The sequence below is a fragment of the Xenopus laevis genome, chromosome 4S, assembly GCF_017654675.1.
Source record: "Xenopus laevis strain J_2021 chromosome 4S, Xenopus_laevis_v10.1, whole genome shotgun sequence".
Classification (NCBI taxonomy): domain Eukaryota; kingdom Metazoa; phylum Chordata; class Amphibia; order Anura; family Pipidae; genus Xenopus; species Xenopus laevis.
The window spans coordinates 115203362-115227841 of record NC_054378.1 but is presented as its reverse complement, the minus strand read 5'-3'; the positions used below and the strand labels follow the sequence as shown (position 1 = coordinate 115227841).

The 24480-nt window shown below is 41.8% G+C and overlaps 1 protein-coding gene across 4 annotated transcripts in view; it reads left to right on the top strand.

Moving 5' to 3' along the window:
• Positions 1–24480, top strand: part of LOC108715881 (cadherin EGF LAG seven-pass G-type receptor 3) — a 153896-nt gene that overhangs the window by 80621 nt on the left and 48795 nt on the right. For all 4 annotated transcript variants that reach the window (XM_018261406.2, XM_041561740.1, XM_041561739.1 and 1 more), the window contains exons 3-7: positions 580–802; positions 14812–14927; positions 20069–20157; positions 22496–22653; positions 22970–23133. In XM_018261406.2, coding sequence (XP_018116895.1) covers positions 580–802; positions 14812–14927; positions 20069–20157; positions 22496–22653; positions 22970–23133 — 750 coding nt within the window. The remainder of the gene's footprint in view (positions 1–579; positions 803–14811; positions 14928–20068; positions 20158–22495; positions 22654–22969; positions 23134–24480) is intronic.

The following is a 24480-nucleotide window of genomic DNA, read 5'->3' as shown; positions in this document are numbered from 1 at the left end:
TCAATGTAACTGAATGTGTCACAGTGGGACTTGAATTTTACTACTGAGTGCTGTTCTTAGATCTACCAGGGAGCTGTAATCTTGTGTTAGGGAGCTGCTATCTGGTTACCTTCCCATTGTTGTGTTGTTAGGCTGCTGGGGGGAAAGGGAGGGGGTGATATCACTGCTACTTGCAGTACAGCAGTAAAGAGTGACTGAAGTTTATCAAGTCACATGAATGGGGGCAGCTGGGAAACTGACAATATGGCTAGCCCCATGTCAGATTTCAAAATTAAATATAAAAAAATCTGTTTGCTCTTTTGAGAAACAGTTTTCAGTGCAAAATTCCGCCGGAGCAGCACTATTAACTGATGTATTTTGAAAAAAAAAAAAAAAAAATATTTTTCCCATGACAGTATCCCTTTAAGGATTGAGGGAATCACAGTGGAAGGAGATACCATTATGAAGTGCTTATGTAAAATACACACCACAGTTCAGCTTTCACTTTGCAGTCCAGCTGGAGATACAAAATCCCTAAATTAACTTACACTTGGACTCTCTCTCTCTTTAACTCATTCCCTCCATGTTCTTTTCCTGCAGGTGACAACTGTGAAGTGGACAGTGGCTCAGGACGTTGTGTCCCTGGTGTGTGCAGAAATGGAGGGACCTGTGTCAGCTTAGCAGAAGGGGGCTTTACATGTCAGTGTCCATCTGGAGGCTTTGAGAAACCATTTTGTGAGCTGTCGACGCGCTCCTTTCCACCAAAATCCTTTGTTATGTTCCGAGGACTGCGGCAGAGGTTTCACATGAGTCTTTCCCTCTCGTAAGTACACTGGCATTCGTTATGGGTTGTAGGCTTGTAGCATGAATTCAAACAATGTTACGCCTGTCTGTAATAAATAAATAGCTTTTAGAACATAGGGGTAAATTTACTAAGCAGAGAAAGTTCACTAGTGACAGCTTCACAGCCATCGCAACACTTCGTCAGGCAAAAATTTGCTCAGACAATGCTAATTTACTAAAATGCGACGTTGCATCCAGGGTGCCGAACGCTAGTTAATTTTCGCTAGCGTTTAGCAATGAAATCGAAGATGTGCTAGCGTTCAATTATGCCTAGCGCAACGTCGTTAGAAGTCTTTGCTCAGGCTAATTTGCATACGGCAGGAAGTTTAAAGTTGGATGAACGTATATGTTGCAGCAAATACATTACATTACACAAGTCCAGGGAACCTTAATAAAGACAATAGAGTTGTTATATTGCCCTACACATGAGCCCACTGTATAGTTCATGTTCCATATGTTTGAAAGTGTATGGGGGAACCCGGTTACCCCAAAAAAAATTTAAGGACTTTTGAAAGCAATCACTCTGAAAAAAGGAACACCAGCGTTTTTTGGGACTTTTTCCACTAAAAATGTGATGTAAGTAACAGAAGAATGAGGAGATCCTATGCATTCCATTGCACTTCATCTGGTCTGAGCTGACAAAGGCAAGTCTGACGAAAGAGGTAACGTTCAGTAAAATCTGCATCTTTGTGAATTTGCGGAGTAACGTCCATTCGCCAGAGAAAAAATTTGCCTAGAAATAGAGTGCGAATGACCGCTAGCGTCTGACTCTTTTGCTAGCGAAGTAACGCCTGCGCCCGATAAATTAGCAAAGTGCCTGAAAGAGGTAAAGCTGGCGAATCGTCTCCAGCGTTACTCACTTTGCCCTTTAGTAAATCTGCCCCTTAGTCTTATGACTAATTCATGTCAAAAGTTTCCTCCATCAAGGCTTCTTATTCTTGTGGACAGGGGTCTCTTCTACAATGAGGCGAGTTCAGAAACTTGCCATAGGCAGCAGCACCCCACAACTTACAGAGGGCAACAAAAAGAATCTTCTTCCATTTTTCAAACCAGAAATCCCGCTCTTCTAGTGAGGAGAACGCAACTCCAGAGTGGAAAAGGTGAACGTGAGGAGAGAGGGGTGGCGGCGAAACAAAGCTGCCTCATGGCGGCAATGGGGTCAGGATCGCCCCTACTTGTGGAAAAGCCGATGATATCAATGACTAGAGGAGGCCACATATGGCTAAATCTGTACATTCGCTGTATGGATCTCGAATCCAATCAGAATTCAGTGATCCATGGAGATGTGTGTGTGCAGTTCAACCGTGCTACAGGAGTATTATACTGTATGTATAATATCTCTAGATGCTTCTAGGTGAGTCACACACACTCCCACATAGCTTGTGTAACTAAAGCTGACCATAGACATGCAGATTTTATCCTTGTGTATAACAAACGGTCATTCGTTGCAAGCTACATGCCACTAACCATTCAGATTAAATAAAGTAGTAAAAAGACAATGTTCTGTACAGAGAGTTCAGGTCCATTTGAGGTAGCGGCAGACTACCCATCCACCCATTTGACCTCCAGAAGTAGCGGAACCTAGAAAAGGGCATAGTGGTCTGGGGAGCAATGAGAAAATGTAGAAAAGTTAGAAAAAATGCTTTGGTCAGTTATTAAGGCTTAAAGGAACAGTAACATCAACAAATGAAAATGTTTTAAAGTAATAAATATATAATGCAGTGTTGCCCTGCACTGGTAAAACTGTTGTGCGGGCTTCAGAAACACTACTATTGTTTATATAAATAAGCTGCTGTGTAGCCATGGGGGCGGTTATTTAAAGGAGAAAAGGCTCAGGTTACACAGCAGATAAGCTCTGTAGAACATAATGGTGATATCTGTTATCTACTATTTAACCTGTGCCATATAGACTTTTTTCAGTTTGCGCCATTGCTACACAGCAGCTTGTTTATATGAACTATAGTAGTGTTTCTGAAGCAAACAGATCAGTTTTACCAGTGCGGAGTGTTACCGTTCCTTTAAATTATGCCACCTGGGCTTGTCCTTACATACTATGCACTTTATCAGAAATGGCTTTACTTTCATTTGGCTCAGATGCACTGATTTTCCTTGGAGGCAGGTTTTAATGATTTCATCTTAAAGGAGAAGGAAAGTTAAAACTAAGTAAGCTTTATCAGAAAGGTCTATATAAATATACCAGTAAACCATCAAAGTAATGTTGCTCTGAGTCCCCTGTCAAAAGAAACACCACATTTATTTCCTTCTATTGTATACACATGGGCTTCTGTATCAGACTTCCTGCCTTCAGCTTAAACCTCCTTGCCTCGGGCATGAGCATGCTCAGTTTGCTCCTCCCCCCCTTCTCTGCTGTAATCTTAGCCCAGAGCAGGTAGAGACTCTGGCATGAAGTGATGTCACATCAAGCTAATATGGCAGCTGTTATCCTAACAAACAGAGAGCTTCTAGAGCTTTTTACTCAGGTATGGTAAAGCATTCTACAGAATAAATATAATGTTATATCTTGCACTATTGTGGCTAATCTATTGGCAATAAAATGCCTCCTTGAACTTTCCTTCTCCTTTAAATAAATGTGCCGTATCACAAGGAAACCATTCGTAATATCCCAATTCCCAATGTTACGGAAACATTTTACAAATATGTGTTATTATCTGTTTGTATGACTTGTCACACCTAAGTAAACCTGGCCCAGTTTTTTGCCCGTGATCTCCCAGTTCTTTTGTGCGAGGGGGGGGGAGGATACAGATAATGGATAAAGTGATGGTAATGTATGAGGGAATCACTTGGCTGTTTTGCTGTTGAAAGGCCAGCTTTTTGTGTGTAATTAATGTGTTGACTCTGTGCCCGCCGCTGATAAGGAAACCGCAGAGAGTTTCAGAGACTTGAGAAGATAAATAACTCTTGCACACTGATATTGCAGTTTTCACATGGGAAGATATTTAGGCTGGTCTCTTTATAGGTGTCTGAGAATCGCTCTGCTTGGCTCCTGGCAGGCATTACATCCTAGGGCACCACAAATAATACACATTATGCGGCATGCATAAACTCAGCTGTTTTATTAAATGGACAATATACCCTGCTTGTATGTTTGGATTTGGGGGATTATGATAAGGGAAGGAGAAGGGTCCAACTTTTTAGAGGGCCCATAATAAACATGAAATGTCAATATATCTTTGAGAAACAGGTCATCTTCCTGAAGTTTTTGGCAACTCTTAAAGGAAGGGGTCAGTAATGTCAACTTTTGCAGCGGTATGCTTGCATTCATTTTATAATATTGAGTAAAATATATGGCCATATTTTATTCTCCGCAAGGTACCTTATTTATCTGTTTATCTGTACCCATAAAGGGGAGCAGCCATGACTGTTCTTATAAAATGTTCCTTCCAGTAGGTAAATTTTCAGGAAAGTGGTGGAAGATTTTTCTCAGCTTTACCAGTACAGTATCTCTTAGAACAGATCTTTGCCTGATTTGGCCGCCCAATCTGTTGCCTTGGTTGATTTGGTGGTTCAACCCCCAGTGATCATATCACCAGGCAAAGACCACATCCTTATCCAGCATTGTTGTCTAACCAGTAGGAGAGAGATTCCAGTGCTGATCAATATTTCAACTTCCCACATTATAAATGCAGTCACTTCATGACTTTCCCTCCTGTCAGTCATCAGGACGCCATGCTCAACAAGTCAGAAACTGTTCGTAGTACCCGATCCAATACCTCTCACTGTATATAATGTGCTTCAGTACAAGTACCCACTGGCTCATTGTGTGGTGGTCCTGTAGTACCAGTACCCACTGTCTCTCTGTAAAATGTGCCGGGAGATTGGCGAGATCCCTTACCTGCCGGAGCGTCTCTCCAAGGTTGCTTGTGCGCCGGCGCGCACTTTCGGGTTCAGGGCCAAAGTGAGGCTGGCGCCAAGCATCGTGACGTCACGTAAAGGCGTCTAATTTAAATTCTTGGCGCCAAAACACCTTTAAAAGGCCAGTCCTCCATTTTGTGAGTGCCCAAGCTGGTTTCAGTTTACTGTTCCTGCCGATATTGTGATCTGTATTTCTGGTTTCTGACTCCTGCCTGGCTTTTGACTCAGATTCTTGCCACCTGCCTTGACCCATTGCCTGATTTTCGACCACGTCTTGTCTTATCCTGCCGGTACCTCGTCTACGGACATTTTATTATATGCACTTTCCTTATTGGTTTCCACAGCATAAAAGCCCGGGGAGCCCAAAAGGACGTTGGTGAACACCAGAATCCACAAGTATTCCCTGTGCATGATAGTGTACCCGTTCAAGGTTCCTGATGACAAGAATGTTACAGTTAGCTTGGGCCATTATGGAACCTTCCCAAGGCTGCTGCTTCCTTGACTATTCCCATGCGAAGGGCACTTTCTACTTTCATTATTGACTTAACAGCAGATAAACCTAAGTAGTAGGTTGGCAGAGGGCACTGGCAGCAGTAGTTCAGAATCATCGGTAGGGCAGTAACTTATCCATCCTCAACCTTGATTTTATTAAAATAACCATTTTCTTGATAGATTCCCAGACCCAAACCTTATTTTGTCCCTTTGCTGTCAGGCACACCCAATCTAGACATTTCTGCTACAGCCCTTGGTGATTAAATTAGAATTGATCTCTTTGCAGTGATGTCACCATGGGCAGCTGTTCCATCCAATCAGAGTCATTCCAGAGCCCCTCATTCTGGCAAAGCATTAAGTCATCTAAAGCCATGACTAATGGTCCTGCTGTACTCATTTTGCTAAATAGATCTGCCCAGGGTGCCTTCACTGTGTTTATGGCTTTCAATAAAAAGGCTTTTTTTTTCGTTAAAAATATTGTTGCACTTAAAAATGATAGCCGGCAAAGAATTTATTAAAAGCCGTTAATTCATTCATCCAGGAGAGACGGGGATTCAGGCATCTTGCAAATAAATGGGATTATTGACTTGTTATATAATAGTTCTTATAACCATGTGGCCTGCCTATATGGAACTAACCTGGTACAGCTCTTGTGGATGACCAGATTCTGTATATTGTTACCAATGGCTACACTTTACCAATTGAATCTAGAGAGGAATGATTGGATCAGAGGAAATGTGGTTCATGCAGCGGGTTGGATACTCGTGGGTTACCTGGAATGAGGGTAGGATTTATGGGTGCGGGTATAGGTGCGGGTTTGTAGGATGTGGGTCAGGTTGCAGGTCTCATATATATTTCTTATGTTATATTGTCAATATTTACTCCTTTTAAAATTTTACAAAACATTTTTCTATGTCCGACCAACTTCTGATGATGCCACTTCCGGGTTGCAGTAACACCACTTCCTGGGGTTGCAGATAAGGCATTTGCCGGCCTGGTTGGGTAGTGGATCCCAGCTGCTTAACTTGCAGATTGCAGTTTGGGTTGCGGACTGTGAGTTGCGGGTTTGGTTCTGGTCTGGGTCTAAAAAAATTGGTTCCGCACAGGACTCTAGTTCATGTTATGGTTCTGGTTGTCTAATGATGGTCCACCTCACTAACACACGAACAGTAATCATTGGCTTTTTGGTTTTAAGGAAGTATGAAGGAATTGGCTATTAGATTGCCTAAAAGAAAAAGCAATCTTGCTTAGGCTAATGGCACGTAGGGCAACTTCACTGCACTTAAAGAGAATTGTGGTGGTCCAAACAAATAGTTTGAAATATCTTGAATTCTGTCACCATATGATAAGAAGTCATTTGGTTGGGAACAAAGTGTCGGAAACGTAATTTTCCTAAAGTGAGTGAATAAAAGCAAAAAGTATTTTGTTAATAGCTGAGGGTAAGGGAACAGCCAGGGAAAACTGTACTTGGCTCAAGGGTAAGGGCTCCTTCCTTTCAGTTATCAACACAGGTACATAGTTCTGGGGATACACAGTCACTTAAAGGGGTTGATCACCTTTGAGTTAACTTTTAGTATGATGTAGAGACAGATAGAGACGATTTGAAATAGTTTTGATTTTTTATTAATTGTGTTTTTTGAGTTATTTAATGTTTTATTCAGCAGCTCTCTAGTTTGCAGTTTCAGCATTCTGGTTGCGAGGGTCCAAATTACCTAGCATTGACTTGCATAAGAGACTGAAATGGCAAAGGACCTGAATAGAAAGATGGCTATAACAATACATTTGTAGCCTTATGGAGCATTTGGAGTCAGTGACCCCCATTTGAAAGCTGGAAAGAGTCAGAAGAAGAAGGCAAATAATTTAAAAAAACTATTAAAATATGAATAATGAAGACCAGTTGTAAAGTTGCTTAGAATTGGCCATTCTATAACATACTAAAAGTTAACTTAATGGGTAACCACCCCGTTAAGGAGACTTAACATGTCACCAAATAGTCTGAAAATGTAGTTTCAAATTAGCGCTATAATAACAACACATACACGTATGGGATCTGTTATCCAGACTGCTAGGAACCTAGGGTTTTCTGGATAATGGGTCTTTATGTAATTTGGAACGTCATACCTTAAGTCTACTAGAAAATCATGTTAACATTAAATAAGCTCAATAGAATTGTTTTCCCACAAATAAGAATTAAATAAATAAGCTCAATAGGATTTTTTTACCATTAATAAAAATTACTTATATCTCAGTTGGGATTAAGCATAAGGGACTGTTTTGTTAATACAGAGATAAAAGGAAATATGTTTTAAAATTGGGAGACAACCTGTGTTATTATTATCAATAATTATAGCTGATCGCCATGTCCTAGCCCTGCCCCTGATGTCACAACCCGCCCCCACGGCATCACAGCCCCACCCCGTCGCATTATGGCCCCACCCCTTCCCGGATCCAATTGTGTGGCAACCCTACATAGGAGACTTAAGGAATAACCAAAGAATCCCAAAATCACCTCCCTGCTGTTTCCCATAAAGTTAACGTGAAAGGCCTGAAATGTAGGATTCAGTTCGAGATTCAGCCTTTTTCAGCAGGATTTGGATTCGGCCGAATCTTTCTGCCCGGCCGAACCGAACCCTAATTTGCATATGCAAATTAGTGGCTGGGAGCAAAATCAAGTGACTTTTTGTCAGAAAATAAGGAAATAAAAAATGTTTTCCCACCCCTAATTTGCATATGCAAATTAGGGTTTGGATTTGGTTCGGTATTCGGCCAAATCTTTCATGAAGGATTCTATTAGGCACCAAACATTCCAGTAATAAGGCAATGCTAATTCTGCTTTGTTAATGAGGCATTAAAAAATTAGGATTAGGTAGAGTCTAGAGAATATGCTTAAAGTACACTTTGCAACCAGGTACAAGTGTTCATAATCTTGATAAATTCTGTTTTTCATTGCAGTCACATAAAATGAGATTATGCCTGAGACACTAAAGAGCAGCATGGAGGTGGATGAGAAACACTGTCTGCTGCCTTTGCTTTTAAGTATTGACTGAGGTGATATATGGGGAATGAGAAAAGTCAAGTGATCAATTGCAGACTTCCACTTGCAGCAGTTTAAAGGGATTCTGTCATGAGAAAACATGTTTTTTTGAAAAAGCATCAGTTTATAGTGCTGAAATCCAACATGGGGCTAGACCAGGGGTGTCCAAACTACGGCCCGCGGGCCAAATGCGACCTGCGATCCATTTTTAATTGGCCCGCAGCAAATTCCAAAAGTATACCAGAATATGGCCCGCACCCAGGGTCGGACTGACCTACCGGGGCACTTGCAGCGTGCACTGCGTCTGCACGCAGGGTTTGATTGCGCAGCACCCCGTGACTCCTCTTCCTGATGTGACTGGCCAGAAGAAGGACCCGACGCCTGTAGAAAACAGTGCGCCATGCTTGCATGCACGTGCATGTTCAGCACAGCACAGCAGGGAGCAGCGACGGCCCTGAGACGGCAGCACTTAAATATGATCAACATTTTGTTGCTTCCTAGCAGCCATCTTCCAAGTACTGGCTGGACAGGGGGGAGGTCGGTAGTGTGAGTGAGAAGTGAAAGGGACAGGGGAGAGAATGGTGGAGGTGGGTGAAGGGAGAGGTCCAGTATGAAGAGAAGGGGGGGGGGGGGGAAAAAGATGCTAGGATGGGGAAGTGAAATTGGAGCAGGAGGTCAAGTGGAATAGGGCTCCATGATGAGTAAGTGGGGTCTGGAGGGGATTAAAAAAGCAGGGCCCACATCCTATTGTTCCAATGGGGTTAAAAAGCAATTGTAACAAAGCAACACAAAAATATGTTGGACAAATGTAAGGGGCTACAAAGATTTGTACACAGCACTGAATACTATTTGGCCATGCCTTCGTTTGACAGGGTTGCTACTTTTTATTACTTATTTAGGGCCTAAATCGCTAGTTAGCTACCTCAGAAGGGATATCGGTGTCAGGCTGAATGTCGAGCTGAATGGTCAGCCCCCGAACATTTTCACCTCACCAAATCTGGCCCCTGGGCTAGAAATATTGTCAATTTCCCAGCTGCCCCAGTCATGTTACTTGTGCTCTGATAAACATTAGTCACTCTTTACTGATGTACTGCAAGTTGGAGTGATATCACCCCCTCCTTTTCTCCTCCATAAGTCTAGCAATAGAACAATGGGAAGGTAACCAGATAACAGCTGCCTGGTAGATCTAAGAACAGCACTCAATAGTAAAAATCCATGTCCCACTGAGACACATTCAGTTACATTGAGCAGGAGAAACAACAGCCTGTCAGAAAGCAGTTCCATCCTAAAGTGCTGGCTCTTTCTGAAAGCACATGACCAGACAAAATGACCTGAGATGCACCTACACACCAATATTACAACTAATAACTAGAATATACAGTACTTGTTGCTTCAGAAATAAAAATTAAATCATAAACATCATGACAGAATTCCTTTAACCACACAGTCTTTTACCCATGTACTATCATTTCTGTTTGCCAGATGCCTTTGTGACAGTTGCAAAAAAGAGAGAATACAGCTGTAGATTCAGTTGTAATTTCCCTAACTTTCATTTGCAAGCCTGGCTCCATGGCCTTGTCTTGTGTAGCAAAGCCTCCCACATATTTGCATCATTGCAAAGCACCCATGTCCTTGAAATACACTGCCGCCTCCCCCCCTCCCCTTTCAGTATGTTTTATTAGCACCCCAGTACATCTACCAGTGGCTTAACATTTCCCTCATATTCTGCAGCAAAAAAAATCCTTTCTAATGTACATTCCACTTCCTCTAATAACTAAATCTTGTAGTTCATTTGGCAAACATTCCACGTGTGTGCTGTAAGTTCCAGGGCAAGATTCTTGCTGCAGAAAACCCGGTTCTACAACTTTAATTGCTTGGAAGCAGAAGTCAGCAGATGAAAGCACAATGAATATATGAATTTAACATTGCATGATTCATGCGCTTAATATATTCTTTCTGTTTTTTGGCTTTAAGCACAGTGTTCAGTTTCCACTCAGCTGCAGGCTGCAAACCCCTAACCCCACAGCAGTTTCATGGCTATGAAACGTCACCCAAATATTCCCTTAGTGAGCTTTAGACATCAAAATGGAGATGACCATCCAGACTAGAGGACATGGGGCCAAGAACAAAGCTGTCTGTATATGCCAATTTGGGGTATGCACATGTTGCCTAGACAATCACTATGTACTTTGGATATCGGTCAGTTTGCCAATTGGGCATGTTTGAAAATGTAATTTGGTGATGCACCATGTTAACCAGTGTATAGTGCACTGACATATGAAGAAGTAAAATGGAGCTGCTGTTCCAATTGATGAATAAGATAGATAACAAAAAAAAAAAAAAGGTCTCCACAGGGGCGATCAGTGGGCTGCTGCCGCCATGGGGAACCCCGATGCCGCCCCCTCTCCCGATCCGCGCTTAAAAGTTTAGCGTTGGAGCGGGTCAGAAGGTGCGGCATCGCTAGTGTAATGAGCGCGTACTTCGCTTTCTGCACTAGCAGAGCCGAATTTACGGTTTAAAAACCGAAAATTTGTCTCTTAAAGTTACAGGAGGCGGCTTTTTGCCGCTCCATGTAACTGGCCGTTCCCTGCCGCCTGAGGCAAGGTGCTCACCTTGCCTCATGGCAAAACGGCACTGGGTCTCCCAACTGTCCCGTTTTTCGCAGGTCAGTCCCGAATTTGACGGCTCAACCCGCAGTCCCTAATCTTTACTGAAATGGCCTGAAACAGCCAGAAAAAGATACAAAGTTTCTAAAACTTAATTGGCTTTTGGCAGAGAACCCAGAATACGTGGCAGGTGCCTTTAGATACTTTTATAACAATTTAAGATAAGCAAAGAAACAATTGTAACAATTTAAGATAAGCAGGTCTCTTGGGGAAACTGTGACCTGCAGCTTAAACACCACAGAAATGTGTTCAAACCTGCAAAAACAAAAACAAAACAAATTATGTAAAATGAACATGGTAATTAGGGGTGGCCACAGAAATGGGCGGGGTCAAAAATGTTGGGAGGTATGATATGTATATAGCCCGCTTCTACTGTATCCTTCCGTTTGGCCTGCTGGGCAATCCAGAAAATAATATACGTAAATGGTTCCCAAACTGTTGGGCTGCCCCCTCGGGGGGCGCAGAACCTTTACTGAGGTGCCCACACTAGAAGAGATAAAGTAAGAATGCTATTTTTCCTTTTGACAAATGGCCCAATGTCAGTTAGGGTGAGATTTGTTATGAATTATGTGTATATTTATTATTTGATTTGTCTTCCTGTGTATACTTTTAAATATACAGTATATCTGTGAATGTTCCTAGTAGGGATGCACCGAATCCACTATTTTGGATTCGGCCGAACCCCCGAATCCTTCGCAAAGGATTCGGCCGAATACCGAACCGAATCCGAACCCTAATTTGCATATGCAAATTAGGGGTGGGAAGGGGAATTTTTTTTTTACTTCCTTGTTTTGTGACAAAAGTCACACGATTTCCCTCTCCACCCCTAATTTGCATATGCAAATTAGGATTCGGATTCGGTTCGGCCAGGCACAAGGATTCGGCCGAATCCGAATCCTGCTGAAAAAGGCCGAATCCTGGCCGAATCCCGAACCGAATCCTGGATTCGGTGCATCCCTAGTTCCTAGAAGCTTTTTTATATTAAAAAAAAAGTGTATTTGCTTGTGTTTTCTTTTGAGACGTGATATAAACATGCAGTACTCCCTATAATAACAGGAAATTTGTCAGTTCCTCAGCATGAAAGATTTGCATCCAGCAGAATAAACATGAACTCCATGTCAGGAACAAACTGCTCCATTTTCATAAGGAGAAAGGCGATTCTCACCTGCCCCTCACCTGCCTGTAGAGCATTAAGTCACAGCCAGACCCCGTGTCACCCCTGTTGTCCCTGTGAATAAATATCCCCTGGGGTCATAGTTGTGCTGATCTTCCGAGAGCTCAGATCTAGTAATCATCAGTTTAGAGCTGTTGTTATGTCATGTTCACGCATGCTTGGGCCAGACTACGCTGTGCCCGGGGGTGGCTTAATTACTGTTTATGCAAATCATACTAAATAGGAAAGGGTTTCCGCAGAACTTTTAGCACATCCCCGGCACAGTAATTAATGCACAGAGTTATTAAACAGAATATGAAAGTAAATGACTTGGTAATGTTATTAAAAACATAACAAAAATGTTATTAAAAACAAATAAAGGACTGTTTATTTTTGTTTAATGTAATGATCAGACTGCCTGTTTAAATCGGGATGACAAACCTTTTTTTAGATGAATGTGTAATATGCTTCCTCATTTAATGTTCTGGAATAATAACTTGTCGGTATCATTTTACAATACACAAGAGCCATGAATATCCTGTATATTATATCTTTAGAAACGGTGCTTAGTGATGTCATCGGTTATAAACAGAGCTTAGTGATGTCATTGCTGTCACATGACTGAAGCTTGTGTATTGTAATAAATAAAATACAGCCTGAGGATATTATAAGTCACCTCTGAGTTCCATGGCTTATCTTATTCCAGGAAGTAGACGCAATAATTATTCTATCAATACAATCGTTCTTAGTTAACTGATCATCTGCTTTGGGTGGGTAGGGGTCTATGAAAACCATAGTCTTCCGCTGGTTATAATGAAAAATCGCCTGCTGCATGGCACACACGGCTCTCCATATTCCGAAGTCGCCCGAAGTTTCCTTGTGAGACAACTTCGAGCGACTTTGGAAAATGAAGCGCCGTGTCTGCCATCCCGCATGTGATTTTTCATTATAGGTGGCAGAAGACAGGGGGAAGCCGTTCGGGGAGATTAGTCGCCCCAAAGAAGAGGTGTGCCCTCTTCTGTCTGTCTGTGTTTCTGTGTTTGTCTAGTGTATCTATTGGTGTACTTTTGGGGTTGATACTGTGTTCCAGCGGATGAACGACCTTAAGTTTGATTCTCAGCATGGCAATCTTACGGGTCTGGCCAAACGAGCAGATTCGGGGAGATTAGTTGCCCCAGCGACAAATCTCCTCTTCTTCAGGGCGACAATCACTTTGTTTTCCAAAGTCGCCCGAAGTTTCCTCGTGAGGCAACTTCTAAAAACGAAGCGTCGTGTGTGCCTTCCCCCAGTCGATTTTCATTTTAGCCGGCGGAGGGCAGGGGGAAGGCAGTTCGGAGAGATTGTCGCTGGGGTGAGTAATCTCCCCGAATCTGCTCGTGTGGCTTGACCCTTATACTGTATGTATGTGTGCATATCTCTTGTTCTAGTGTTGTGATATATAGATGAGTCTGGGACCCACAGGTCATGCAGGTTCTGGCCAACAAAGTGTGGGCACATCATGGCCTCCATTGTAAAACCCCCTTTTCTGCTTTCCCTTATGCCCCCCCCATAAAAAAATCAGACCCCAACATGGAGCTTCTGTCAAGATAGAGCCCTGGCTCCAGCCACCCCCAGGGGCGCTGCTGTCATGGGCGAGTTGAGAAACTAACCTCGGGCAGCAGCAGCCCTCAAGTTACCAGGGTGGCAAAGAAATCCTGGTATCTTTAGGAGCCAAAATTTCGATTGCGCTTTCCGCACTAGCAATGTGGCCCCCCTACACCTGCCCCGGCGCTCAAAATGGTATTTGCTTCAGGGCGGCAGGACCCCCGAATCACCCCTGCCCACTACCATCACTGCATGAAATGTACGCCCATGTGTGCTTGCTCTGTGGTAGTAAAGTAGACCCTGCGACCATTATCAGAGCCCTTTGTTGCTGGGCCCTCCCCTGTGGGGTCTGTTGTGTGAAGCACGGTTCTACTGGACCATTGGCGGCCCAACCCAAAGAGCCCTCCTGGCAGTCACCTGGGGCCCCTCCTGACTTTTACACTATGCTCCCTGCACACATGTGAGCGTGCACTAATCTGGGAGCCCAGTACAACCCTGACCGAGAGGCACGTACCTCTTCTGCCTACCCCTGTTTCTGGCCAGGCCGGAATTAAGAGGCACAACAATGAACAATGAATAACATGTGAAAATATCCTTAGACACGGTGCTCAGTGATAATATAATCATGGTCTAGTAATGTCATAAGCCTCTTTTGAGTGTAATACTTGTTCATTATAAGAAATAATGTGCACCCAGTTATAAAATATTTAGGGATGCACCGAATCCACTATTTTGGATTCGGCTGAACCCCCGAATCCTTCAAAAAGGATTCAGCCGAGTCCCGAACCGCATCCGAACCCTAATTTGCATATGCATATGCAAATTAGGGATGGGATGGGGAAAAAAATGTTTTTTACTTCCTTGTTTTGTGATAAAAGTCATGCGATTTCCAACCCCTCCCCTAATTTGCATATGCAAATTAGGATTTGGATTCTGTTCGGTCGGACAGGAGGATTCGTCCGTATCCGAATCCTGCTTAAAAAAGGTCGAATCCTGGCCGAATCCTGAACCCGAATCCTGGATTCCGTGCATCCCTAAAAATATTACAATGCTGTCTTAATATATTTTGTCTGTATGTCTAAATGGTTATCTTTCTGTCTCCCTCTTTGTTTTACTTTTTTACTTTATTTTTACAGTGTCAGAATGCCAATGACATAATGAATTTCTTTGTTGCTTTTCCCTTTCAGCTTCGCCACCAAGGAGAGGAACGGCCTCCTGTTCTACAATGGGCGACTGAATGAGAAACACGACTTCATCGCGGTGGAGATTAATGACGGACAGGTGCAGCTGAAATATTCCACAGGTTTGTGTTCTGTAGGCTTTCTGCCTTTCAGTCCCAAATGGAACATGGGCTTCTGTGCCAACTGCATACGTTATACTGAGCATTATGTTAATTATCCAATTGTAACCCTTTTACTTGCAAGTTATTCTGAGGTGCAATACAATATGTTGCTGGTAGTTACAGTAGTAGGATTCAAATCAGGTTCTGCAAGCTTGTTTTTTTAATATGAGTGTGCCAGCCCACCATATGGAAATAGCCTGTTTTTTTTTTAACACCGGGGGTTTTTATGGGTCAGGGCAAAATTGCATTGCTCTGTTGTTCACAGTCGTTCACTGTTTTCCTCTTTTATATAGTAACAATTCTTCTTTCAGCAATGAATTTTATTTTTGAACATTGAAAACATTATTACATTACAAAAGTAATTTGAAATCAAATCTTGGGTTTCTGTTTTAAAACTTCATGATGGTCCATCTGAAAAGGGTGAAGTCTGTACTAATATTAAACCTTTACTGATTCCATCTCATTCCACACATACCACCCCACTCCTGTAACATTCTGTGGAACACATCCAACGAGATGAATCCACTGGGCTCAGTAGGACCAATTGTGTAGCTCATGAATGTCAAACCTGGACTTCTGTATATCTTTCTGAGCCCAAACAGTCCCAGAATCCCATGACTATGAACAAGTGCAGGTCCCTGAAGTTCTGCAGCAGCTGCAGGGAGACAAGTTGGGTGTGTCTAATCAAGGCATCATTAGAACCATGGCATTTTATAATGAATAGAACAATTCAAGTGCAATTTTTATAATAAGATAACATTTTGTTGAACTACAGCTTCCATAACCATAACTCTCCACTCAGCAGCAACTGGCTGAGGGTGATGGGAGTTGCAGTAGAGGAACCGCTGGAGTTCTTATATATCTTTGTTTTAAGGTGACTTCCTTATTCCTTTAAACATGGATGATTTAGCAGAACACACCAATAATCAGCAATCATGCTGCTTGAAGTGGAAGGATATTTGGATAGATCACTCGGCTGAACATGATTCCATTAATATTTCATAGCGAGATTCTGGTGTGAGAAGTATTAACCTTGTGATGGGGACCTCTGGGAGGCCTGTCTGTCACTTCCAACTCTCACAGATCATCAGAGACATGCACATAGATTAGCATTAGAGCACCCAGTAAATAACACATTTAACTCTGTGCCCCTGGTCTGTTCTGGTTCTTTTCATAGAGTAGCCGTTCCTTATAAACTGTATGTCAGATCTTGTTACATCTCTGCTTTGGATGTTAGTGGAAACAGAACCAGTAGACGAAGACCTCATAAGATATGATATTTACTCAGATGCAAACAGTATATAAATATACTATACTTATAATACAGGTATGGGACCTTTTATACAGAACGTGCAGGACTTGGGGTTTTCCGAATAATGGATCTTTGTATAATTTGGATTTACTAGAAAATCATGTAAACATTAAATAAACCCAATAAGCTGATTCTGCCTCAAATAAGGATTAATTATATCTTAGATGGGATCAAGTACAAAATACTGTTTTATTATTACAGAGAAAAAGGAAATCATTGTGTTTATTTCATTATAATGGAGTCTATGGGAGACGTCCTTTCCGTAATTCAGAGCTTTCTGGATAATGAGTTTTTGGATAACTGTACCTTAAATTTTCAGAAATGTCTATGGGTTTTTTTTATTCCAAATAGCTTTGGCAAGCCTAATAATTCACAAGAGACAGGAGTAGCAACAGTAATGCCATTTTATGATCACTAGGGGTGATGTAGCAACTAGCAAGCATTGCCTAAGATAGAGTCCTGCGCGGGTCCTGCAACCTGCAATCCGCAACCCGCATTCTTACCCGCTTGGACCCACTACCCCACCCGCAAGTACCTTATCCTCAACCCGCTGACCATCAAAAATCAGGAAGTGCTGTCATTGTAAACCGGAAGTGACATCATCGGAAGTAGGCGTGATCAGAAAAAAGGAGTAAAAATCGAGATTGAGAAAACCCGCGGCCCAACCCGCGACCTGTAAACCCGCAGAACCGCTGACCCACGTCTGTACCCGCACCAGGAACTTTTAATCAGGGTACCGCAGGTTTTTGTGGGTAACCCACTGGTACCTGACCCGCTGCAGGACTCTAGCCTAAGTACACTGCCCCAAACAAGGCAAGCACTAGGACAGCTCCTCATATAAATGCAGATACATTGAGGAGGTTTGTGCTGCATTGTGCTATCACCTACAGCCTCTTCTAATGGGTTCTCCATATCTATAAGTTGAAAAATGAAAATGGAACTTTTCATTTGAAAAAAGGTCAGGTAACTTGCCTGAAATGTTGAATTGTAATAAATAAATAAATGATTTTTAGAAAATGTTTAATAGGGCAAGAAAAGGTTTATTTGTGATTGGGATCAGGGCACAGGAGTGTTCTGACTCTACACACTTGTAACAAGTAAACAAGTGAAGAAATCTACATGTGTGATTCAGGCAGCAAATACCAACAAGTTGATTAGTTTATGGCATAGAGGACCAACCCCAAGCACCCCCACTCACCTTGAGCTGACAGTGGGATGTGGCAGTTGTACTGTAGCAATATCTAGAGGGCTCTTGTCTGGGTTAGGGAGCCTCTGTGAATGTGTTTGTCTGCTCATGATAAGCAGCTCTTGAAGCCCACAGCTTGGTCAGATCAGTCAATAAAAGCATATCTAAGAGGAAAACCACCAGCTGTCCCTGGAGATGCCTTGGAACATGCATATTTAATGTAATGCCTTTTCTGAGCTACACTAAACAAGAATAAACAAGAGGACTTTATCTCCAGACAGTTGGGGTTATTTATGCACTTGGTATAATATCAAATAGTCCCTGTTCATCCTTTACAATCCCATTACAGCATTAGTTTGTGGCCTCTATTCTTGCAGGTGGCATGCCACCATTTCTGCAGTGCGTGAACAAGCAGAGAATACAATTAGGGAAAACCCTTTTGGCTTGGGTGGATGTTGGGTTCAGTTGATGACACTACTACATGATAATCCGTAAAATATCTTTTTTTGCTGGCCTGTTGAGTATTGTGGTCATGTGCACTTTATTTATCAGAGGCGCCTATCATGTGTGCTGAAGCTTCGGCAGAATCAGTGGCTGAGTGGCATGGCAGAGGAGGAGCGGTTAATGAGGTCTATAAGCCTGGTGGCAGTGTTCATTATGGACTGAAAAGGTGACAGTCTCTGGCGAGGGAAAAACCAATAATGTGCACTTTATTCATCAGAGGCGCCTATCCATCTGTGCTGAAGCTTCTGCAGAATCTGTGGCATAGCTGCGGGGGGTTTGATTGCATAAATGCCCTGGGAACTAAGTGGTACCCCCGTGGCACAGGTATAATGGGACTGATGCACAATCTCACATACAGAGTTGGAGGGATAATGAGACTAAAAGTAGATTGGTTTAAGAAACTGGTGAGGATTAGGGGCATGGGTCTATGGAGGGGCAAAAAAGAGCATAACTGTAACAAATTGTGCTCCAGGCCTCTAAATGCAAATCTACCCATATATTACATGGTACTATGACAAACATATTGGGTTTTCTTCAATTGTAATGTGAAATCAGGTATTACAGCTGCTACTACTCAGATCAACAAAAGCAGCAGCACTCTGGTGATTTGAAAAAAGTGAATCTTTACTTAAAGTGCCTTAGGCAACGTTTCGGGCTACTATGGCCCTTTGTCAAGCCTTACAGCTTCTACTACTACTACTATTACTACTACTACTACTACTACTACTACCACTACAGCCATATTCTAGGAAAACATCTACAGTCAGTGACCAGAACAATGGCATATCTCACAAGGGTATAGAGAAGAGCTCAACTGCAAGAAGCCACAGTTACTTGAAATATATTCATTAATAATGCTGGCTCTTAAAGGACCAGTAACATAAATGTTTTTTTAAAAAATGTCGTTAGTATACTACGAAAGAAAACCTCCAACACATATTAATATAAATTATAATTACACATTGCGCGCCTCTTCAGAAAAGGCGATCAGATGATCTATCGTGCGGCGCTTGATTCATCCTCCCTGGCTATCTCCTATAAGAAAGGCAGGGAGGAGAAATCGAGCACCGCACGATGATCATCAGATCGCCTTTTCTGAAGAGGAGCGTGAGTTTTGGTAAGTTATTTCTTAATAAAGACTTTGCGATTTTAAAGTTTAATATGTGTTGGTGTTTTTTTTTGTAGTATACTAACAATTTTTTTTGATGTTACTGGTCCTTTAAAGGGGTTTGTTCCTTCCAAACACTTTTTTCAATTCAGTTGTTTTTAGATTGTTCCCCAGAAATAAAGACTTATTTTTTTCAATTACTTTCCATTATTTATTTTTTACTGTTTTTCCAAAATCTAAGTTTGAAGTTGAATGTTCGTGTCTCTGGTGTTTGAGTCTGACAGTTCAGTAATTCAGGTGCAGACTCCAAACTTTAAATTTTGCAACATTTAGTTGATACATTTCTCAAAAGCATCTCTGGAGTATTAGTAACTATTGTATCAATTCTAACAGCTGCCTTTAATGAAACCCAGAGATTCTGCTCAGCAGGGACAAAGATAAGAAATGTATCAACTAAATGTGTCCATTTAGAACAGGGTCAGCGACCCCCCCACTACCAGAGCTTTTTCTGAAGGTGAAAAATGTCATTTACACTTCAATATTAGAAAAACTGTGACACATGGAAAATAGAAAGTCATTGGAAAAAGTCTTTATTTCTGGCGATCTATCTGAAAACAACCAGTTGTTTGAAGGTGAACCACCCCTTTAAAAATCCATCCGTAATAAGGTCTCTGCCCATAATCAGTTCACCAACAATTCCTAATTAATGCTCCAGAACAGCAAGAGGAAGCCTGGCCATGAGGACATCTGTTGGATATTGATGGAGAGGTCAAAGGGCAGCTGAGAGAACTGGCATTATATGGATTTCATTAGTGCACTGCCTGGGCTGAAAAGGGCAGCATTTCCCCTGCTGTGTATGGCTAGTGCTGAGATAAGGAATTTATTGGGATCTCTTATAATAGCACATAAAGATGCCTTATCTGCAATTTCTAACCAATTACTGTGTAATGTTGTTCGACTCCTGACGTACATTTCCACTGTGTAATTCTAAGGTGAATCCAGCACCCTGGTGACTCCATATGTATCTGGAGGGGTCAGCGATGGAAGATGGCACACTGTGTTACTTCGGTACTACAATAAGGTACACGGAAGGGTTGACATCACCATCAACATTTTTTGATCTTTGATTCATCTCTTTCATCTGATCTTCTGCACCAGTCATTTCTGAGAAATCACCCCATTATCTGGAGAGTGAGGGGGAAGGAATCTCCTGAGGGACAAGCTACGTAGGTCCGAGAGTCTATAAAAGCGATAGCCCTAATCTGTTTTAGGCCCTACGAGCCATCAGCACCTTCCTTTGAGGATTATAATTAGATGCTAACGACCAATTCTAGACTTCCCTCTACCAGTGGTTGAGTTGCAGATGGTAGTTTCCAATTTGCTGTCTGTATATTAGCAGACTCCTTATTGTATGTTTGATGTAGGTGTGCGCTTGATTGTGTTTGCTGCCTAAGTATTAAAGGAACAGTAACACCAAATTAATAGTGTTTTACAGTAATTAAAATATAATGTATTGTTTCTCTACACTGGTACAACTGGTGTGTTTGCTTCAGAAACGCTACTACAGTTTATATAAACAAGCTGCTGTGTAGCCATGGGGGCAGCCATTCAAGCACAGGATACACAGTAGATAACAGATAAGTACTACTATAGTTTATATAAACAAGCTGCTGTGTAGCCATGGGGGCAGCCATTCAAGCACAGGATACACAGTAGATAACAGATAAGTACTACTATAGTTTATATAAACAAGCTGCTGTGTAGCCATGGGGGCAGCCATTCAAGCACAGGATACACAGTAGATAACAGATAAGTACTACTATAGTTTATATAAACAAGCTGCTGTGTAGCCATGGGGGCAGTCATTCAAGCACAGGATACACAGTAGATAACAGATAAGTACTACTATAGTTTATATAAACAAGCTGCTGTGTAGCCATGGGGGCAGCCATTCAAAGCACAGGTTACATAACAGATAAGTACTACTATAGTTTATATAAACAAGATGCTGTGTAGCCACGGGGGCAGCCATTCAAAGCACAGGTTACATAGCAGATAACCGATTTGTAGAATACTATTGTATTCTATTACAGAGCTTATTTGTTGTCTGCTAAGTAGCCTGTGCCCTTTCTCCTTTTTTAACTTAAATGACTGCCCCCATGGCTACACACTGGCCTATTTACATAAACTATAGTAGTCTTTCTAGAGCAAACACATAACTTTTACTAATACATAGCAACAGTACATTTTATTTTAATTACTAAGGGTTAGGGCACATAGGCAGATTTGGGGCGACAAATCTCCTCTTCTTTGGGGCGACTAATCTCCCCAAACTGCCTTCCCGGCCAAAGTTGCCTTGTGAGGCAACTTCAGGCGACTTCGGAAAACAAGTGCCATCCCGCCAGCGATTTGCATTTTAGACGGCGGGAGGCAGTTTGTGGAGATTGTCACCCCGAAGAAGATTAGATTTGTCGCCGGATGACTAATCTCCCCAAATCTGCCCTGACCCTAAAATACTTTTACTTTTTGGTGTTATTGCTTTAAGGGTGATTGGACGTGCAAGAAGGCTTAAAAAATGCATTGCAATTAATATTAGCTTCCCAGTAGCTAAAAGGACATATGATCTCATCAGGGGTTGCCCAGCAAGGTTTATGATGTGAACCTCTGCTAATAGCTTTCCTTCTCCTAGAAAAATGATTGTTATTCTCACCCTACTGCCCTGCTTTGTCTCACACCCCACCTCCTCTTTTAAAGGAACAGTAACACTAAAAAGTGAAAGTGTTTTACAGTAATGAAAATATAACATAGTGTTGCCCTGCACTGTGTCTCCTGTGCTTGAATGGCTGCCCCCATGGCTACACAGCAGCTTGTTTATATAAACTATAATAGAGTTTCTGAAGCAAACACACCAGTTTTACAAGTGCAGGGCACCACTATATTATATTGTCATTCATTTAAAACACTTTCATTTTTTGATGTTACTGTTCCTTTTATAACATCTAAAAACAGATCAGATACTTAACCCTGTGATTGTGTTTGTGACCTTTTATATTATCGACAGTATTTTTTTTATTTGTAAATTATCCTCTACCGTGATGACTTGTAAGTTTAATTCAGGAAAGTAGGGTGGGGACATAATTAGGGCATTAGAGTCCAACGTTTAAGGTTCAAGGGGCAAATGAGAGCATCACACAATCAGCATTAACAGAAGTCTGAACATCATGCTGGGTCTTCAGCATCTGCACCCATTTCTAAGTAAATAGATGTTCTGGCAGCAGCTTAATTCTTCAGGTAATAAAGTTCTATGTCAATGGCAATCCCACTTTCATTATCATCATTTCAAGTGCAGCTTGTTAGCACTGACGTTCTTCCTATACAAAGTGTTGACTCATATTTCCCTTATATTTTTTCATTGTTAGCCCAAGACGGAATCCATGGGGGTGGCTCAGGGACCCTCCAGAGAGAAGATTGCTGTCCTGGCAGTTGACGATTGTGACATTTCTGTAGCTTTAAAGTTTGGCAATGAGATTGGGAACTATTCATGTGCAGCAGAAGGAGTGCAGTCCAGCTCCAAAAAGTAAGAACACTTTATTCTAGATTATAGACTAATGCTCATAACAGCCAAATGTCACCGTGATTACCTTATTGTGATACTTTAAAATAGTGACAAGCCTGTTCATGTTCATAAATCAGGTCGAAATTCAGTTAAGGGTGGTGGCAGTCGGGGAGATTAGTCACCCAGTGACAAATCTTCTCTACTGCGGGCGACTAATCTCCCCAAAAGCCTTCCAGCTGGAAAGAATACAAATCACTTCAGATTTCTAAAGTTGCGTGGTTAAGTCTCTAAAGACAACGGCATAAACCTATCTTGCTTTTCTGAATCTTTCCTATAGATCTCTGGACCTCACCGGACCCTTGCTCTTAGGGGGTGTGCCCAATCTTCCCGAGAATTTCCCTGTAGCGCACAGGGAATTTATAGGGTGCATGAGGGATCTCTACGTTGACCACAAAAAGATTGACTTTGCGTCTTACATTGCAAACAATGGCACATCTGCAGGTAGGACAATATCACGTTCACTATGAAGTCATTTCAGTAGGGTCTGCATTGCATTTTGGGTGATCATTTGTTCAATCAACTGTAAAACAAACCTTATACGTTTCATGCCTAAAGGGGTGCTTACTAATTAAGTGCCCCTTTAGGCACGAAATGTATCAGGCTTCTGTTTCATCTTCTCATAAAACAGTATATATATTTACGTTTTAATCACCATGATTGTGTTTGCATGTGCACTTTTATGCAGAGACGCAACTAGAGGGGGGCGGGCCCTGGCGCGGGAAGTGCAGCCGGGCCCCGCCCCCTCCGTACGGCCGGAAACGGGCGCATTTATGGCCCCATTCCCCATCTACTGCTGGGGGGGCCCCGAGTGGTAGTGGGCCCTGGCCCAATCGCACCCCCTGCTCCCCCGGTAGTTACGCCACTGCTTTTATGAGGCTTTCAGACACATGGCTACACCCTTCAACTGAGGGTTTTTTTTTTCCACCTTTACTTAACCTTTTTTTAAAAGTTGACTTGTTCTGAAAGCAATCTTAAAAACATAGGGGAAGCACATGCATTATTGTGCTGTTTTGTGCACTCTTTCCTTTAGGTTTTTACAGTTGTTCTTAAGGGAGAGAGTTCTGTGCTGACTATATACTTTTGCTTACACTGGTTATCATTTGATTTTATACTTAAAGGGGTTATTCGCCATAAAAAACTTTTAGTATGACGTAGAGAGTGATATTCTGAGACAAATTGTAATTGTTTTTTTTTTGTCTTTATTATTTGTGGTTTTTGAGCTTTTTGAGCTATTTAGCTTTAATTCAGCAGCTCTCCAGTTTGCATTTTCAGCAATCTGGTTTCTAGGGTCCTTATTACCCTAACAACCATGCATTGATTTGCATAAGAGACTGGAATATGAATAGCAGAGGGTCTGAATCGAAGGGCGAGTAATAAAAAGTAGCAAATAAATTACAATTTATCTGTAGCCTTACAAAGCATTTATATTTAGATGGGGGTTAGAATGAGCCATTCTATAACATACTAAAAGTTATCTTAAAAGTGAACCACCCCTTTAATAGCTGAAATAATGCTGGAAATTAAACATGAACAAAGGTAAAACATGTACCATGCATTAATACTGACAAAAACTGCAGCAAAACCCTTTGCATAGGGGGTAATGTAATAAAAGTCGTAAAGACAAAAACAATTTGCACAAATAAGAATACAAGTTCACATTTCACAATATAATACTCTTCTAATGTTATTGCATTGCGCATTTTAATTGCACATTAAGAAGTGCTTGAAGGTGTCATAATCTTTTGGAGCAAACATCACAACTTTTTCAGTAAGTTTATTAAATAGATT